A 20,793-nucleotide genomic window follows, 5' to 3' on the forward strand; every position below is an offset into this window, starting at 1 on the left:
GAAAAAGAAAAAAAAAGTACTGTGGAAATGTAAAGAAGGGAATTAACAGAGATGAATCCAGAAACAACCTATCTAGGAAGCCTATCCAGAAACTTCCTGTAGCTCTCCTGTGATTATTACCACTTTTCCCTCTCTGATGCTTCCCTTTAGTCTTAGTATTATCCTTATTGGAATTCGAGACAACACGGGGTTTTCATTTCTTTCTCCATTGACCTGTAGGTGAATCTTAAGGAAGAAACTTGCTAGGGTCATGGTTGGCCAGCCTTGTTATCTTAGAGAAGTCACACGTGTCCAGAAGTCAAGCTATGATTAGAACAGTGATCACCTGAATCAATGACTTTGGCCAACAAATGGAGGGTGAAGAATACAGCAGTTCTCATGGGAGCCAAATATGAGCCAGAAAGCAGAGCATGTCCTTCCCAGAGAAACAGTGCTGTGTGAGAAAGCACAGCTGGGCCCAGGCCTTCTCTTGGTGGGATAGGAAAGAGACCCAGTGTGTATGCACATGTACCATCTTCTTTCCAGCCACTAATAGACTTATGATGGTGCCCATGCTGCTACCTAGGTACAAGTAGATACAAAGAGCTTAATTATACAGACTTCAGATAGAAATAAGTAAGAGCTGATGAGGCATAACGGCACAGTCCAGGATAGCTCTACAATCATGGGAATTGGAATTTTTATTTGTGCTATGTCCTGGTCACATAGGACTGCCACTGAAAAGATAGGGGGAAAGTGTACACACAGGTGTGTGCAGACAGTTCTGGAAGAAAACTATTGCCTTGTTTATTGAAGTGTAATGAACGCCAATGTTAAAAGACAATCTACAAGTTGAGATCTCTCTGGGGACAGGGACAGATAAGCCTTGGAGACATCAAGAACAGAAAATCTCTGGGCTAGAGTAGAGAAGCCAATGTGAGACTGCAGACAAGGAAGAAATGCTTGCAAGATGGATCGCAGGTTTATAAATACGTGCACCAGGGTTCTTGTTACTAGAAAACTGTGCCATGTAAAAAAATTTACAGATGTCTATGATTCAATGGATGATGAAACTACCAAGAGAGAAAAAGTTGAATTGAATAAAGATGTCTGATAAAAGGAAGAACCATGTCTTCAGGAAGAGAGGAAGCCTCTGCTCGTTTATTCAGATGATGAGGTAGGGAAGTGAGAAGCATCCACAGTTAGGGTTAGTAGGCAAGGACAAGAGGGAATGGTTTTGGGAGGAGAGATAAAAATGTGGTTTTGCACAGAGAGAGTTTATCCCATGAGACAGGAGATTTCTGAGAAAAACAGAGAATGCTTTTTTCAGATCCCTCTACAAGTAGAAAAGACATGAAGGGAAGTAAAGAAACTTAATTTAGAGGGGGAAAGCAAACCAACCAAATTAAGGACCATATGTTATATGGTCTGTCGAGAAGTGTGTGTGTGTGTGTGTGTGTGTGTGTGTGTGTGTGTGTGTGTGTGTATGTGTGAGTGTGTGTGTGTATGTGTGTGTGAGTATGTGTGTGTGTGAGAGTGTGTGTGTATGTGTGCGTGTGTGTGTGTTTACCTAAGCTGTCTAAACCACCCTAGTTGCAGAGATTAGAGCACTCCATTTGGAGCAGTGAAGAGAACACAAAGTTCTAAAGATCCTGAGACAGACCATACAAACTGAAATGGCTTCTTTAATGATGTCAACATCTTCCTCAATAATCTGGGCAGGGCTTCTCAAATTCCAAGGTGTACATTTTGTCCTAGGAGTCTTGAGGAAATACAGATTCTGAGTTCTTGGTCTAGGAGAGGGCCCGAGAGTTTTTGTTTCTAATGTGAATCTTTTGTCATGCTGAAGCTGCTCATTGTAGGACACGTGAGTAACAGGATCAATTCAGATGAGCCATCACCCAAGCTTAGCCCGAAACGAATAGTTTCCCAACAGGTACACACAGTGGGAACCAAGAAAGTGGGAATAAGAGTTGAGAATAATAAAAAGTGAGTTCACATGGTCTGAAGACAAACAGCTAGGGAAACCTCAGGGGACTGTGGTACTCTTATATATGAAGACTTAACCCAAATGAAAATAAATGCCAGCATTGAGAGGATGGCTGGCTTTGTTGGTGAATGCCAGGCTGCTAAGGATGAGGACAATAGGTAGGAAGAAAGCAAAAAATATGAGCAGATAAAACTAAAATAATCTGTGGTCACATGAATGAGGCGAAAACAGGAAAAAGGACCAGTAATGGCTCTAACATTCAAATGAGTACCTACGAGGTACCCCACAGACCACTTAAGCATCCACATTTCCAGACGAGGTTATGGAAATAACATTCACCAGTTAATAAGCCTAGGAACAAGAGCCTTGCAATCTGCATCCTTGAAAAATCTCCCCAAGTGAATCTGATAGAGCAAAGTAGGGATTCTCTGAATAATTTCTGTGCTGGATCAAGAGTCAGGTCCTCTCTGCAGTCTCTTCTGAATGATGAAGTGGGCATTTTGTGACCCACATCCTCCTTGATAGCTATTTACATACAAATGCTGCAACTTTCATGTTTATCGTATGTGAACATGGGTCTCTCTGAGCCTCTGAAATCAACACTGGGGTTATACACAGGAATGGCCATGCCTGCTATTTATATGGGTTGGAGATTAGAACCCAGGTCATTGTGCTATTTCTACCTCTGGAGCCATCTCCTCAGACCCTTGAAGGGATTTGAAAATAACTTCTGAAACCAGATGGGAGAGCAGCATCAAACAGAGGTGAAGACCCCAGATTGTAGAGCCTGCCTGAGATTCGTTTACAACATTTAGAATGTTGTAGATATTATACACAGTCTGAGGGTGATTTAAAGTCCACAGGAGAGTATGTGAATACTATGGCAAATGCTACACCATTAGCATAAGGCATCCATGGATTTGGGTACACGCTATGGATCCTAGGACCACTCTTCCATGCCTTGTTACTTTGATAGATATTCCGTATATTAGACTAGTTAACTCATCTTACTCTGTATGATTGGGGGAAGAAAATCTATAATTTGAAAATAGTAGTGGGGCCTCTGAAGGAAAGTGCAAGCCATATATTTCATGCTCCAGTGGAAAGGCTGAGATCTATTGCTACAGACTTTCGGTGTGGCAAAAAGAATGAGGACTAATTGGCATGAAATTTTACTCTCAAGTCATTGACATTCATTAGGCGTGTACTGAATGCTGGAAACCATGAGGATATTGAGGATCCAAAGATACGGTTGCTGCTGTCTTGAATCTTGATTTGAGAAGGAAATAGATGTCAAATGATATGGTTATTACATTCTCAGAACCCAGGTTTTAAGAACAGCACAGAAAAACATTCCTGATGATCTTTGTGTCAACTGAAGCTACCTCACAAGGACATTACATCATTTTCTGAGATGGGTAACTGATGTTACTCTCAAAGCAAGTCAACAACAGCAACAAAATATACCCAGAAACCCAGAATTCTGCACTACTGACTATAACTTACTTATTATTTTATTTAAGTTTCGCACTACTTACTAGAGGTAAAAGTAGCCATGGTATAATTTATAATCAAGAAAATACTGGTTCAGAAAAGGTAGACCCTGGCCCAATTCATACCTTCAAAGCTTTTTACCACCAATCTGCATCCCCAGCCCCCAAATAATACTTTTATTGTGTTGCAGAGTAGAATTGAAAACCCAGGTCCAAGGTGTTGGCTGTGTTTGCACTGACTGAGGCCAAGCCACCGGAACTGGAAGGACAATCTAATGAATTCGATTCAATTAAGAGAGAAAATCAGAGAGATTTCATCTTTAAAAAACACAAACAGACCATTCGATACTTTAAAATCATGCCCTTCTTGCCAAAGTCAGATCTTTGTGATTCTAACAACATCTTAGCCCCAGGTTGTCTTAAATATGCATGCCCATGCTGGTGTTTGGGGTGCGAAGGACAGAGGCAGGAAGTTTGTGCCTATGATCACGGAAAAACATCAAACTGGCATTTTCTTCCCTCAGCTCATTCAGAAGTTGACAGATGTTGCTGAAGAGTGTCAGAACAATCAGTTGAAGAAGCTGAAGGAAATCTGCGAGAAGTAAGTCTCCATCTCTTCACATTCGGCCTGAATATACATGAATGCTGGAAATGTTGCTTGCTACTCGATTTGTCTGAATTTTCCCCCCATTGTAAATTCAGAGAGAAGAAGGAATTAAAGAAGAAAATGGATAAGAAGAGGCAGGAGAAGATAACAGAAGCCAAGTCCAAAGACAAAAGCCAGATGGAAGAGTGAGTGGAAATCGGCCCCTCCCTACCTGGACCAAGGAGCAGGTGCTCCCTGTCAGGGAACCAGTGTCTTAACCAAGGCCTCTTAGTAAAATCTCTCCTTGAGTTAACCTTTTACATGATTCCTGCTTAGTCATTGTTCTATTCCTGTGGAGAGACACCATGACCAAGACAACTCATAGAAAAGGAAGAATTTCATGGTAGGCTTGCTTACAGTTTCGTAGGATTAGTCCATTATCATCAAGGCAGGAGCACAGCACTCAAGTTGCTAGCACAGTAGCTGAAAGATATATCCTGATTGGGGAGGGCAGGGCAGGCTTGGGCTTTTGACACCTCAAAGCCCATCTCCAGTGACAACCTTCCTCCAATGAGACCATACCTCCTAATCTTAATCCTATCAAAGAGTGCCACTCCCTGGCTACTAAGCGTTCAAAAATATGATGCTATGGTAGCCATCCTCATTCAAACCACCACAGTCTCTTTTGTATGGTTTTTACAGGGAGCTCTCAAACAATGGCACTGTGGGCCTTTAAGAAAAAAAGTAAAGTGATCCCTTTTGGGAAATGACTGATTACTCATTTCTCAAGTTATTAGACAACCTTGGGAGCATCTTTAAAAAAAAAAAAAAAACAGAACCTGTGCTTGGGGAGAGGCATGGCCATTAGTAATCCCAAACACACACACACACACACACACACACACACACACACACACACACACAAACACGAGCGCACATGTGTACACACGTGTACACATGTGCAGGTTTGACCTTTCTTCCAGCAGCTATACAGTGATAGTAAAAGCATAGACAGCTAGAGTTCCTGGTGGGATAGTATAATGATCTGTGGCTTGTTTTCATTTAGGGAGAAGACAGAGATGATCCGATCATACATCCAGGAGGTGGTGCAGTACATCAAGAGGGTATGTCTGCCCACCCCTCCCCCCACCGTTTGCAAATGCCACACAAATGGTTGCCAACCTCACTGTGAACTTCTAGGAGGAGATCGGTGCCTCCTTGTATCTACTTTCCACCAGCATCCAGCTCCTCTGTGCTACTCTGTAAGGGTTCACTTGTTCTGAGTATTGCCAGCCGAAGTATAAAAGAGCTAAATCAAATGGCTATAAAATGGATTGGGTTGGAATCACTGCCTAAGTCAGGAACCCCCAAAACATGCCACAAAAGATGGTTCTGGAAAGATCCCTTCACTGTTATTAGTGATAGAGGTTACATCCACATCCAGATCAGTCCTTCAACTTCTTTAAAATTTGTATTATAGTTTCAAAGATTTTCAATGTATGTCCACCAGTCACCACCCCATCCTGTCCTATGTTCCCATCACCTAGGTCCAAAGGCCAATTCTGGCCCAGAATGATACCATAGATCTGAAAATTTTTGGAGTATTTTTGTTTGGTTTTGTTTCTTGTAACATGCATAAAGTTTAATTTTTTTTCCTACAATGACTCTTTTCTTTTGGTAACTTTCTTACAGTTAGAGGAAGCACAAAGTAAAAGACAAGAAAAACTTGTGGAAAAACACAAGGAGATCCGCCAGCAGATCCTGGATGAGAAGCCCAAGGTAAATGGAGCTAAATGACACAGTCTAGACATACTCGGCTCATTTGCTTTCTATTCAGTAAAAGTAAAGTCTCCTGGTTTTCTCGAACAACATCTTGGGCCATTACTTGAGTGTAAAATTCATCATTTTGGTGATAGTAAAAATACACCAATATTCTGCAAGCACTCATCACCAATGGCGTCTGTCTAAAGTGTATGAGTGCTTGGAACCCTCTGGACAGATTTGGTTTCAGCTAGTCTGATACATGGCTTGGGCATGGGTATTTTTTTTTTTATTAACTTGAGTATTTCTTGAACCAATCAACCTCATCTTGTGATGCTGTAACACCAGAATTGGCCCAGCAGAGGACACTCTTCACCAAGATCACTCTGGCAGGGCAAAGTCTTCCATAAAAACAAGGGGGAAAGAAAGAAAAAGAGACAAGAATGTCTCTTTGTGCCCATAGCAACAGCTGACCAGTGCTGTTCTTTCAGATGATATTACAGCTCAGAGTGAGGCTCAGAGGTACTGTGAGTGATCAGGGTGTGCTAGGTCCTGAGTCCAATCCAAACCAACAAATCAAAGCACACTGTACTTGTGGCTTCTTGAAATCAGTTGTATATGGACGTTTAGTTGAAAAACCTATCTGTAAACCAAATACTTGCAAGGTTAGCCAATAGCATAGTAGTTCTAGAACATTCTATCCATTCTGATTCATTGCTGAATGTTTTTCTTCTCTTAAAACAAAATAGACTTTTTAGGTCTCCCTGCCTTTTTAGCTAGAGTTGAAAAACACAGCTTCTTGAAAGCACTGCCATTCTGCCTGAGTGTTTATTGAGCCTGCAAAACTCAAGTTCTAGGTTTATTTATTTGTGTGTAGCATTCCTGGGTTGGCTTCAGGGAGATCCCTCCTGGCTTACTCTAGATACATTTTCATAGTTATTTGTGTTCTTTAGCCTTCGTGTTTGCTATGTATGAGAGTCACTTAGTGGTTGTTATTCCTAAAGATTTCAGGCTTCGTAAAAATCAATAGTTACCATGTACATTGTTAGTTCTTAAGTTTCTCCTGTAAATATACAGTTCAGATATTCTGAGCCAGCCTCTCAGGCCCCTTATGCTAATACAATGGGATGCATTTTAGTATAATGTTAGAAATGGCCACACGGTTGTCTCCTTTATATCCCTGGCCTCCCTTTCCTCAAATTAAGTTGCCTAAAGCCACTCATGACCTAAAAATATTAAGTGTAAAATTCACACAGTGGGCAATCCATGAAGTCCTAAGATGTGCAACTTTCCAAGCAGCTGATGACCCCTTGAAGCAGTGTTCAGCAGCCCTGGATGAACACTGGCCCTGTGCACAACATGGCCACATAGTGGTCCTCTCTGTCACAGGATCTATGACCCTTTACACCTAGTGATGGCTCCAAACCACAAGAGTAATAATATCAAGGAAGGAGTCCTTGAGCTTGAGGACACTCAGGGGCAGATTAGTTTTGACTTTTTGTGGCTTCAGAGCATACTGGGGGAGGGGCACTGTATTTTATTTTCAGAATCAACCTCATTTACATACTCAAATATTTGAAATAATAGGTTCAGATTTGACTAAAATTTAAGAAAAATATTAAGTAGTCAGAACTGTATATATTCAGACCCGAACGGTTTCAAGTTTAGCATCTGAAGTTGAATTTGTCATCACTTTGTATTCTGGAGTAATAAAATTTATTTATGGTGAATCTCATAGCCAGTTTTAGATCTCTAAGAACTCTTATCTACAACTACTACTATTTTCAGGTTTTTTTTTTTGAGTATGGATGTGTTCAACATTGTAAATATTTTAACCATAGATAAAATGCAATGAATATATTTTAAAGTCATACAATTTACTTTAAGTAATTCATAGATATTATATGTACATTTATTCACAGGTGTGTAGGTACACGTGTGTGTGTGTGTGTGTGTGTGTGTGTGTGTGTGTGTGTGTGTGTGTAGACCAGTGGAAAATTCCTTAGGTACTATCCATGTTTTTGTTTTGAGGTAGGGTCTCAAACTAACCTGAAACTCTCCAAGTAGTCTAGGCTGACTGGCTAGGGACCCAGGATCTGTTTGCCTTTCCCTCTCCAGAGCTAAGATTATAAGGGAATGACATCATACATATGTGTGTAAATTGTGCATATTGACACACATTTACATGTGTGCAAGGCAAGAACTTTACTGACTGAGCTCCCTAGTCCTCAGCACATGTGTGCACATGCATGTGCATGCACACATGCACTCATGCATGTGTAAACTCAGGTAGACATATGTTTTATGTCATCATAAATAAAATCAAGTTACTTCCTTTTGAAGCATCTTAGAATTTCTTCTCTGTATACAACCAAACATTAAAATGACTAATAAGTTTTGGCAATTTTTCTGCCAGAGTACAGTTTTACAGAAAATCAAATTAGGCCTGCTGGGCATGGTCTAATGCATATATAATCCCATTAACTTGGGAACTGAAGGCTGGAAAACTGACGTCTCATGGTTCATCTAGATAATATAGTGAGGCCACACTTCTAGTGAACTAAATAAATAATTGTCTTGAACAGTGCCACCTTAATAAATAACAATATTACTGTTTGAGTCTTCATAATTCTAGGAGTGGGAGGACAGTTCTAGGCATACAGTAGATGCTGTATTTGTTGTTTTTCTGTTGAGACAAAACAGCATGACCAAAACTAACTCACAGAAAAGTTTATTTTGGTTTACCATTGGGAAGAGAGAGAAGTGCAGGAGAGAGTATGTGATGGCAAGGGAGACAGGGGAGCAGGTTGCTGGAGCAGGAAACTGGATGAGTATATCTCTACCCACAGGCAGGAAGCAGAGAAAAGGAGAGCAGAAAGTAGGATGCAGCCCTGAAAGATCACCTCCAGGATGTACCTCCACCAGCAAGGCTCCACGCCCTTAAAGTTCTATAATCTACCTAAGCAGCATTACCTGCTGGGATCAAGTATTCAAATACAGGAACTAAAGGAGACACTTTCCATTCAAGCCACATCAAGTGGGCAGCCAGTTCTGAGGCTGGATAGCCATTTCTGGGTATAGCTGGTGACTTCTACGGATGGGTGGCCAGTTCTAGAGTTGGGTAGCTGGTTTAGTGACCCAGCAGTATCATCGGGAATCCATATTTTTAGAATTTAATTGTCGTTGCTTGCTGTCCCTAGGCTCTAAAGTCAGTGAAGATGGTTGCTATGCCCCACTGCCTCGTCACCTGTGTAGAACCATTCAAAACCAGAATGGGAAAGCTTCTTGCTTTATTCCCTTCAGAAGACTGATGGAAACCTTCCAGAATGGCCTCCCACCATCCCACCCCCACAAAATAGATTGTCTGCCATGACGCTGTGATGGAGCCACATTCTAGTCCCTAAACAAATCCCAAGAGAGAAAGCATAGTATTCATGACTGGCGTAGAGTGCCTAAGACTCATTCACAGAGGTGGAAGGAGTTCAGCTTCTTGGTTAGAACCAAGAAGTCAGCAGAAACCTAAATGAAATTGGTGCTTTCTCATTGAAGAGTGAATTAATAGTAATTGGGGGTTAACCATTTCACTACAGCAATATACCTAGCAGCTTTTATTTCTTCGTTCTTAGCTCCTTGGAGAGGATCTAAAGTGTTCCTCTGAGTTCTGAGTTATTCTCTTGCCTTTATTTCTTTTTTTTTCCTTTTCTTTTTTTCGGAGCTGGGGACTGAATCCAGGGCCTTGCACTTGCTAGGCAAGTGTTCTACCACTGAGCTAAATCCCCAACCCCTAAACCATGACCAAGGCAACTCTTTTTTTTTTTTTTTTTTTGGTTCTTTTTTTCGGAGCTGGGGATCAAACCCAGGGCCTTGTGCTTCCTAGGCAAGCGCTCTACCACTGAGCTAAATCCCCAACCCCACCTTTATTTCTTAGTGTAACTAAATACCATGATAAGTTCGCTCCTTCATCCGTGATGCTGTTCTTATGGCCATCTTGTTGTGAGCGGATTGGAAGGAAGCCCTTGAAAACCTTTGGTTTCGTGTCAAGCTAAATCACTTGTTGAAGTGTGTTCTTTGGAGCTTAAGAGTGTGTTTTCAGAGCCATTGCTTTGATAATAAAATAAGAAAGCGCACGTGAAGCCAGCCATGGTAGCTCACATCTATAATCCCAGCACTTGGCAAGAGGAAGCAGGAGGATCAAGAGTTTTACAGGTCACCCTTGGCTACATATCAGGCTTGAAGCCATTTATATAAGACACTGTCTCCACCAAAACAAAACAAGACAAAAAAATCACATGTGGTAATATTGTAAGATATACAACAAATGAGAAAAAAACACGATGACAAAAGCTTTCTGCCACTGTGACACAATACCTGAAGTATTTAACTTAAAAAGAGAAAAGGGTCGTTTCATCTCAGAAGCTCAGATATATTAGTCCCAGTTGTTTGGCCCTATATTGCACGGGACCTATTCTAGCACACCACATCATAGAGACAGCACATGGTAGAGGAATCATGTTCATGTTTGAAAGACAGAAGTTAGAAACAGAAAGAATAGACCAGAGTCCTAATGTTTTCTTCAAGGGAACATTCCCACTAAGATCATTTCTTCCTACTGGATGCACTTTAAAAAAATAAATAAATTGAGACAGGGTTATTATATAGCTTATACCATCTTAATATCACTGTGGTCCTCCTGTCTCTGCCCCCTCAGTACTGATTAAAGGTATATAAGATACCATGCCTAACCAGCCCTCACTACAGGCCTTCTTTAAACTCCTTATAGCACATGTGCCATGGACCAAGCATTTATTCATGGACCTCTGGGGGACACTTCAGATCTAGACTTGCAAGCAGCAGTGAGAATCAGTGGAGGGAAATGGCAAGATCAAGGGTGAGATGCAAAGATAGACACTGAAACATAGGACAGCAAGTGTAGGTTAGGAAAGGCCAGGATGACTGAGTAGAACGCAATGTGCCTCTGACTGTGGGATGTGGACCAGAAATATACTAGCACTGTCTTTGGAATCATCCCTCATCAGTGTGATAAGGGAAGGGCTTCAGAGTTTGGTGTTAGATCTGACCAAAATTAATCAGAGCAGCAACAAAAGTAAAGAGAAAAAAACTCAGGGAAACAAAACCATCAACAGTAGCTATGAAACAGGTTCACCAAGGCAGTCCCATTCAGTAAGAACGATGGCAAGGCAGACTGGTTTAATGACATGAAAACATGCTCAAACATCACTCTTAGTTCGGGAATAGAGCAATCCTCCTCAAAACGGGGGCAGGAAAATAATTCTAAGTAGAACCTAATGATGTACAATCATTTGCTTATAACCGAAAATGGCACTGTATAGCATTTCTCCTCTTTCTTCAGTGCCATCCAGCATATTATTGAATACAATAATCCACCCTTCTTCATCTGTTGAATTTATGTGAATAGGTACATGCTGGCCACCACACTCATGATCCCAACATAGAGAAAGCTCGTTTTAGAGCACTCTACCCTTATCTACTATTTTGAGATGTTTCGAACTCTAGACTTATCTGTATAACATTCTTCATTGTCGATAAACAAATTCTTGTCTGTTAGAAGTAAAAGAAGATTTGAAAATTTAACATAAGAAAGACATTCAAACCACAATTGATGAAGGCCAACAGTCCTTCAGTAGCAATACATTTCACTGACAAAATAGGGTTCATGCAAACTAGAGCTTGGTGGACCCTTCACTCAGCAAACTCAGGCTCCTGGTGAACCAAGGCTCCTTGTTCTTACTAACCCTCAATAGAACATTCAAAGGAGAGTATGGTTCATCAGAACCAGCATCTCCAGTCTTCATGGTCCCTGTTTGATGGGAGCAGATGATGGCCCCAGTGTGAAAGCTTAATTTGGACTGGCCCACATTGCAGCAGGTAACTGACCCTTGTGATAGGTAGAATTTTTTTTTCTCTTTTGTTTTGTTTTGTGTGTGTCTCCATTCTAAACAAGCATACTGTGTCTGTTCTATTGGCGTGTAACTTCTGAGAGCATTGAAAAATAAATAAATAAAATGAAGGTGTGTGGTCCTCAGAGGCAATTTACACAAGAAATAAATATTTTGACCCTTGATTTGACATGAGATCAAGTTGCCCAATTCAAGTCCCACTGAGACTTATTAAGTTACAAACAATAGACATTCTTAATAGACATTCAGTTCCTTTTCAACAGAATTCTCAGTTCCAGAGAAATATTCAGATACATGTTTCCTGGCAGTCAACTGCTTCACTGAGCCCTTAAATATATGTCTTTGATTGTGTCTAAGATATATATATATATATATATATATATATATATATATATATATATATATATATTTGCAAACTTCAACCACAGAACCGGGAAGATGCTTGTAAGAGCACTGTCCATGCTTCCAATTTAGTGACATAATTGGTTTCATCAGGATTTCTACACCTGAGTTCGCCAAGCCAATAAGAAAGAATTAATGTATACAGAACATGCTGGAAGGGATTCAAAACCTCAGCTGCCAATATTGAGCAGCCAGTGTAGGCCAGAACAACTACAAGTTACAATGGCAGACAGGACCTTCTACTCTTATTCCTGAACATTTGAAAGAGGATTATTTTAGCATGCTGCCCTCGATCCGTTGCAAATATCCCAATGTCTATTGATCACTCTGTGGCTAATGGCTCTTGTTACAGGAATAGTCTTTTGACAGGACTTTTTAATGAACTGTCTGCCTGACCTCAAAACACAGTCAATAAATTTGTAATTTATTTATTTATTTTTAGTCTGGCACTTAATTTGTCTTTGGTGTTTCTTCAGCCATAGGTTTTCTGTTTTAATTTAGCTCATCATCAAGAAAGAATTCCAGGAAGCCTTAGGGCATTTCGTTTATTTCTGAAAAACATTTAGTCATGTAGCTACTGCCTCCTCCCTTCTTTCTTTTCCAATCCCCCCTCCCTTTGTCAACCAGAGGAATATAGAGTGGTTTTCCTTATGTCCTCTGACATTTCTGTGGCAGGGTGAGTGACTCATCTCTGGACTGAAGTTAATCATGCTAGAAACCACTGCTGCTTTTGAAGTGTAACCCTGGATATAACTGACATTTGCCCTGTTATTCATGTGGAAAGGCTCAACTTGAGGATTTAAAGTTAGACCTTTCTTTTACTAATTCATTTGCACCTCTTCTAATCTGTGCTATTTGGCGGTTACGAATGGATTTTCCCTGCCAGTGTCAATTAGAACCCCTCCTGGGAGAACCCAAACTCCTGAGTAGGAGCCAGCAGCCTTTGGGTCATGCTTCACTCATCAAATTAATGCACATAGTAGTTTGGTTTTATCTGTTCCTTATGAGGCTGTTTTTCATTTTTACCAATGCAAAGACTTGTCTTCTTAGAAGGAAAATACAGTTATTCTTTAGTCTTTTGAACATAAATCTGACACATGTTTGCTTTCCTTCAGGTGATACCAGGGAATTTGGGACCATTTTCACTTCCCTTTGTCCAAACTCAACTTATTTTTAAGACCAATTGTGACCATAAAGACTTTTTAAACTTAGAACAAATTTTAATAAAATGTCTAAAAATCGCTGGCCAATACTCTGAAATACAGTAAAACTATCAACAAGTGTTACATAGCTCACCTGTACACAGTGAGAGGTTCTTTCAGTGAGAACAAAGGCTCTAACAAAGTTTCTCTCTAATTTACACTGTGTCCTCTGTTTTTAGATGTCCTTACTGAAGACATTGAAAAAGGCATAAGATGACAATTAAGGACTTTTAAACTCATAAAATGGGAGACCAGTGCATGTTGTGCCATTGGTTTTATTCAGTTTATCTACACACTCACAGCCTTCCTTTCTGAACATTCTTAATTTTAAAATGCGGACAAAGGTGCTAGAAGATGACTCAGTGGTTAAAAGCACTGACTGCTCTTCCAGAGGTCCTGAGTTCAATTCCCAGCAACACATGGTGGCTCACCACCCTCTGTGATGGGATCTGATGCCCTCTTCTGGTGTGTCTGAAGACAGCTACAGTGTACTCATGTAAAATAAATAAATATATAAACAAACAAATAAGGATAGAAAGATAGATAGATAGATAGATAGATAGATAGATAGATAGATAGATAGATAGATAGATAGATCTTTAAAATGTAGACAAAAAATTCACATCATCTTCCCTTTGCAATGATACTTTCACTGGGTATAGAATTTTGTGTTGGCAGTTACTTTCTGATATCTTATTAGGGATAGAATTCTGCTGCCTTCCTGTATCTGTTGGTGTACTTAAGCATTAGTGTAATTCTTTAGACATAATTTGTGTTTCTTCCCTTTGGCCTCATTTATAGTTTTTTGTTTTGGGGTAAGTTTTTTTTTATCTTATACACTGTTTCTATAATGTATCCGTGTGTTTAAAATGGTCAGACAGATAATTCTATAATGTATTTGTGTGTTTGAAATGGTCAAACAGATAATTCTATAATGTATCTGTGTGTTTGAAGTAGTCAGACAGATAACTTTAATGTATTTGTGTAATTGAAATGGCCTGAAAGATAACTCTGTAATGTATCTGTGTGTTTGAAATGGCTAGACAGATAACTCTAATGGTTCTGTGTTTGAAATGGCCAGATAGATAACTGTCTAATGTATCTGTCTGTTTCAAGTAGCCAGACAAATAACTATAATGTATCTGTGTATTTGAAATGTCCAGACAGATAACTCTATAATGTGTCTGTGTGTTTGAAGTAGCCAGACAGATAACTCTAAAATGTATCTCTGTGTTTGAAATGACCAAACAGAGAACTCTAAAGTGTATCTGTGTGTTTGAAATAGCTAGGCAGATAACTTCATCTGTTCTGCCAGAACTCTCAGCCCTCACAGGAGCAAACAACAGCCTCTTCTTCTTCTTCTTCTTTTTCTTCTTCTTCTTCTTCTTCTTCTTCTTCTTCTTCTTCTTCTTCTTCTTCTTCTTCTTCTTCTTCTTCTTCTTCTTCTTCTTCTTCTTCTTCTTCTCCTTCCTCCTCTTCTTCTTCTTCCTCTTCTTCTTCTTCTTCCTCTTCTTCCTCTTCCTCTTCCTCCTCTTCCTCCTCCTCCTCCTCCTCTTCTTCTTCTTCCTCTTCTTCCTCTTCTTCCTCTTCTTCTTCTGAACATATTCCTTTACTTTGGGGATTTTATTCTGTGTGCAAGTGTGTGTATGTGTGTGTGCATTCACATTTATGCATTACACATGTCTGCATGTGTTATATATGTGTGTTCTCACGCCAAATATACTCTCACTCCATCTTTTCCCATTAACTTCAGGATTTTTTTTCTTATTTTTGTTTTGTGCTTCCCTGTAGATAGGCTTTTTTCTCTGACTCTCTGTCAACTAATGCATTGACTCTATCTTACTCACTAAGGTTTAATTCTTTACTTTATTTCTATCTTTTTTTTCTGGATTTTTCCCTTCCTAGAAATGAGGTGATGTAGGAATATGCAGTTAGTTACACTGGGCAAGAAGGTGGAGACTCCAAAGGGAATACACTCTATCTGCTAAGTAGATGGTCTTAAGTTACGGTTCTAAGTCTTCTCAGTAAACAGCAATTTAGCATCAAAAACTTACTGATACATTCGATGTTTCCACTGGAGTACACACAAACAAAACCCCTGCATACTCAGGGATGGGAGTTTTGGGATTTCTCTCCATTCCCTGACCTCTTGTTCATGACATGGTACATGATTTGCCTGCATTCTTCTACTACTGACTGGATTTTAAATCCTCAATATTTGTCTAACTTTCAAATCCTCCTTTGTGATAAACGAGACAATTAACAGTATCAATACATACATTGTAAACACCTTTAAAGCAAAAAATATAGAAGTTAAAGTATAATCAATATCTGAAAACCATTATGTGATTTTACTCAAGCCTTTGAACTTGGAAAGGGAATCTATTGAAACTCAAATCAAGAAAGGTGTTTAATTACCCGAAGACAGTATATCTTAAGAGTCTTCAAGTCCTTGGTAAATCAAAGTATAAAGACTGAAAGAAAGGTTTTCCTAAAAAGGGTCAGTTTATGGCTCTGTGCTGAGAAAACTGCAGAAACTTCTGTTCAACGTAGGAAAACAGCAGCTAACACTAAGTTACTTTATTTCGCAGGTTATGCCTTAAGAGCATTAGTATAGCCAATCAGCCATGGGGGTCCCATTTATATAAGCAAAATCAGTTGGCACAAGTCTTCTGCATTTATTCTATCATTAGTTGAGCCTCAGAGTCTGACAAGGAAGTTTTAGAATTTCTAACTGAAAGGATCAAACAGGATTTCACTGACTACTCTTTGATTTAGATGGAATCAGAGAACCCTAGGATTTGACGAGAGCCTAATATATTTAGATATCAAGTAATTGTTCAGTCCACCTGCCTTGGCCAAAGACAGCATGGCCATACCACTTGTTTTAAAATGGTTTCCCTACAGCTTTGTGACAGTAAAAGTCTAGTCCTATCTTGGCAGCAAGAGTCAACCATTAAATTGAATCACTTCTCTGTCTAAGGCCTTTTGGATGACCTCTGTCTATCTCACAAAAATGGTTTACAAGGTCCGGTCCTTTCATTCTGAATCCCTTCTTCCTTTCCACATGGATCTACCATTGCTCAGTCCATATTGGCCTTTTTGCTGTGCCCCAACAAACAGCCCATTCCACCCTTGACTCCTACATAGATTGTTTCCTCATACCCCAAGTGTTGAATGAACAACTCTTCTCCTGTATTTCAAGTCTCTCTCAAGTCACTGATCTTGAGGAGACTTTGCGTGACCACTGTGTTTACGTTTGAGCCTGCCAGGCTCGGAGAGATTGTTAAGAACATTTGCTGCTTTCCCTGAGGACCCAGGTTTAAGTCACAGAAACCACATGGAGGTCCATGGCTTTTTGTAACCCCGGTTCCAGGGAACCTAGCACAGTCTTCTGGCCTCTATGGTCACTGGGCACATATATGATGCCCAGACATACACTGAGGTCAAATACCCAAACACATAAAGATGAAGACAAAAAAATCTGAAATTTGTATACTATAATGACTTCCATTTCTGACCGTTTTTTCCTTTATATTCTAATCTGTGCTTCACTGTACTGTTCATTCAGTAATAGACTTCTTACTTAAGTCTGATTGTCTTTCCCCAGTAGGGTACAAACTACAAAGGAATGAAAGCTTCTATTTTTCTCTACTTGTGCTCATTGATGCCAAAGCACTGTAAATGTCAATGCCAGTCACATTCTTCCTGTTCAGTAAATATTTTAAGTCAATTATTTAATACAGAACAGCTCATTAATTTGCATGTCAATTTATTCACGGGCCATCATAATCTCAACATGGTTCCTGTTACCACATATATGCTGCTGAAGGGAGTCCCAGTAATGATTTTTCATTCTTTCTTTAGGTAGAGAGATATTTAAATTAACTGCATTTAAAAACATTCTTTCACTTTGCAAATGAAAAATGGAGCATTAAAACTCAACTCATTGGATTGGCTTATCCTAGTGAAAAGCTGTCAATCAACATCCTCTTTTCTCAGGACTCCTGATGTAGTGGGATATACAGAGTTGTCATCACATTCAGTGTCTAATCCCTGGAGAGGGTGGGGAAAAGCCAAGAAGTCAATTAGCAGTAGCACTGTGTTTTTGGCAGGCTGGATCCCATGCCACCCTGCAGGTGTTGAGGAAGGACGAGGTGTTAAACTGCTACTCCGGAAGGCACATCAAGGGACCACCCAGACCTAAATCTGAAACACCAGGTGATTCAGAAAGCCATTTCCTTGACAGAGAAATGACAGCCTCCCTTTTTCTTCACACAGGGGGAAGGCTCCTCCTCAGTCTTGTCGGAAAGTTGCCATGAGGATCCCTCTGTTCCCCCCAACTTTACTCCCCCCAACCCTCAAGCTCTCAAGTGGTGAGCACCGTCCTTCTAGCCAGGTAGGACTGGGTGGGAGGGCCCTTTTGAGAGAAGGGTGGTATGTGGCCATGCCCTGTGCAGGCAGCGTGGCTTGCCTGTTCGGTCCTCACCCTCCTTCCTCCACAGTCCCTTCTGTTTCCTGTGGAGTTTCTGGCACATCTAGAATGTCTTCCTTGGCCTTTCCTGTACTCCTCTGGTATAGCCTTCTCTGTCTTTGCATTCTTTCCAACCAACATAAACTCCCTTTCTTTCTTCTGTTTACTTCTGTTTATGAAATTGGCTTCCCTTTCTAAATCTTGCTTTCCTTCTTTCTTGCTCAACTCTTCTTCCCAGTCTGAAAGTGTATTTTCCAGTGACTCCCACTAACTCCCTTTCTACACAGCGCTCCCCAACCCCCACCAAGAGCACAAGAGCAGCCTCTCAGGGAGTCTTAACCCATTCTACTCTGCACCATAGGATTCCTTGTAAAAATTCTACAAAGTTAATTTATTATTGAATGGCATTTGAAGTTAAGAGAGCAGCTCGTACTCCTGACTTCATAGAGGCAAGAGCACCAGATCACACCGCTGCAGCAGGAATTCTGGGTCAGCAGTGAGAGATTGGAGAAAAATGCAGGTCTAAACTTTCAATGGAGGATTTTAACTTGCAGTTGATTTGTAACAATCTATTGAATTCCTTAAACTAATCTGAAAACTGCTCTGTGCCATTCCAGAGGGTGTGCGTTTGGGATGAGACATGAGACATCCTTGTGATGTCAAATTTCTAACAGCACAGTAGCCTCGTTAATTATGACCAACAATATTTAATTGTATACTGCAAAATAATTAGTAGACAGGATTTTGAATGTGATCAACGCATGCACGCGCACGTACACATACACACACAAACACACACACACACACACACACACACACACACACACACACACACACACACATCCCAGAATATGTTTGAAGTGATGGGTTATTTTGACCTAATACACATATGCCATGTGCATGTACTGAAATATTGTATTATGATTCATAGTAATACTTATATTTGAAAATAAAATAATCTTTTTTTCTTTTTTTTTATTAATTTGAGTATTTCTTGTTTACATTTCGAATGTTATTCCCTTTCCCGGTTTCCGGGCCAACATCCCCCTAACCCCTCCCCCTCCCCTTCTTTATGGGTGTTCCCCATAAAATAATCTTTTTAATAGCAAGATTCTTTTATAAGATAACAAAAATTGAGTTCTACAATGAAACTGGAAACATTTTTTTCTCCAAATATCTGTTGATCTGTGATGCTATGTAAAAACATATTCCAAAATGGCTGCCAACTCTTTGCAAGGAGGGGAGGTAAGACCCTGCAACAGCTATCCTTGACACTTGCTTTGGCTCAGTGCTGACCACATCTTAATGGGTCTGTGAATTACGTGGGGATCCTGTTAAGCCCATATCCTGATCCAGGAGGTCTAGTTGGGTAGAAGAATCTGCTTTTCTAACTAGGTGGCCCTCATTTTCTGTGACCATGATGTGACTGCCAGAGTTCTAGAACATTTCTATATCCTGTCTTTAGCATATGGAAAAAGCTGTAAGCTGCTTCTAAACTTGAATTTTGTTTTTATCTAATCATAAACCTTCGATATTATTTTCTCTTGGAGAGTGAAAGGAAATGAGAGAGGGAGGGAGGGAGGGAGAGAAAGACAGAGAGAGACAGAGACAGAGACAGACAGAGATACAGAGAGACAGAGATGACAGAGACAGAGAGACACAGAGAAAGACAGAGAGTATTTGAGGACAAAGTTAGAGCCTAGTCCTGATTCTGACCACACCTTCTCATCAGTGATTGTACCTATGTGACCCAGTGATGGAGCTCATTCTTGGGGAAAAGGAGATCTGGCTTACACAGATTTCCATCTTGTGCAGGCAAAGGCCAAGGGGAGAATAGGAGCACCCTCCTCATTTGCATCTGAATGTTAAGGCTTAGTTCTCATGGGTTCCTTGCAGACTGGTGGTTTCCTTCTTTTCATGAAAGGTGGGTACCTCAGCATTGTGTGGAGGTCAAAGGACTGCTTGAAAGAGTTGATCCTTTCTATACTGTGAGTCCCAGGGATCAAACTCAGGTCCACCTTGGCAGCTAGCATTTTTTGCAGCTGAACTATCTCACTGACTTTATTTTGAGAGCCATTGTGAGACATTTTATATGCTGAATAGAACTCTGGATTTTCTCAAAATTTACAAATGACAGTGACCCTAAAAATGCAGGACCTGAGCTTTCTTTCCAAAGCAAATGCATAGGGACTGTGCATGCTATGTTTTGTCCTAGTATTGCATTCAGCTTCTGATGGCCTCATTTACAACTTCATTCCCTTCAGAATAACAACTGACCTTCTGCCTGGCACACAGCAAAGAAACAACCAACCAAATAAACAGAGGGCCAAAATGATTTATCTGTTAAAAGGTTATTCCCATAATACCTAGACTTCCAAAAAAATCTTTAATCACATTGTTAGTTTGTTCCCTTTAGCTGCTTAGAGACAAAGGGTGATGTAAAAATAAACCAACCTCACACTTCTTATGAAAAATAGGTCTCACTGCTAAACCAGAAGAAAACCAATTATAGTATTTTGTAGTTAAAAAAAATACAAACTGTTCTTACATAGCAGTATATAGAAAGCCAATTTTTCTTCCAATTTTAATTTTCCCAAAATGTTTATTTGTCATTAAATACTTCTATTTCCACATACCAACTAGAAAAGGGGCAAATTAATTAAAGCTAGTAGCACATACAGCTTGTGATATAAAGAAGGTGGTTCCCAGGAGTACTTGTATGCAGTAGCTGAAGTTCATGGTTTTAGAATTATGAGTGCACACTTTCATCACTGATGAAAAAGTATACTCCTAGTTATTAGCTGGAGATCAATAGGTGGAGCTGAACAGGGAGACCAGACTTCTAGTAATCCTTGATAATCTGGAAGGAAATTGCTGAAAAAGCCCTTTCGGGGTTCCCCCCCCTCGGAGCTGAGGATCAAACCCAGGGCCTTGTGCTTGTTAGGCAAGCGCACTATCACTGAGCTA

The 20,793-nt window shown here is 40.2% G+C and overlaps 1 protein-coding gene across 2 annotated transcripts in view; it reads left to right on the forward strand.

Annotated features, from left to right (window-relative positions):
* Window positions 1-20,793, forward strand: part of Plcb1 (phospholipase C beta 1) — a 711,278-nt gene that overhangs the window by 620,259 nt on the left and 70,226 nt on the right. Inside the window, exons 28-32 of one of the 2 annotated variants that reach the window (XM_017591467.3) lie at window positions 3,987-4,063; window positions 4,165-4,254; window positions 5,115-5,172; window positions 5,741-5,827; window positions 17,634-17,751. In XM_017591467.3, the coding sequence (XP_017446956.1) occupies window positions 3,987-4,063; window positions 4,165-4,254; window positions 5,115-5,172; window positions 5,741-5,827; window positions 17,634-17,732 (411 nt within the window). In that variant the 3' untranslated portion in view covers window positions 17,733-17,751. The remainder of the gene's footprint in view (window positions 1-3,986; window positions 4,064-4,164; window positions 4,255-5,114; window positions 5,173-5,740; window positions 5,828-17,633; window positions 17,752-20,793) is intronic. The other variant, NM_001077641.2, reaches the window with a different exon arrangement.

This window comes from Rattus norvegicus, chromosome 3 (genome assembly GCF_036323735.1).
Source record: "Rattus norvegicus strain BN/NHsdMcwi chromosome 3, GRCr8, whole genome shotgun sequence".
Lineage (NCBI taxonomy): Eukaryota > Metazoa > Chordata > Mammalia > Rodentia > Muridae > Rattus > Rattus norvegicus.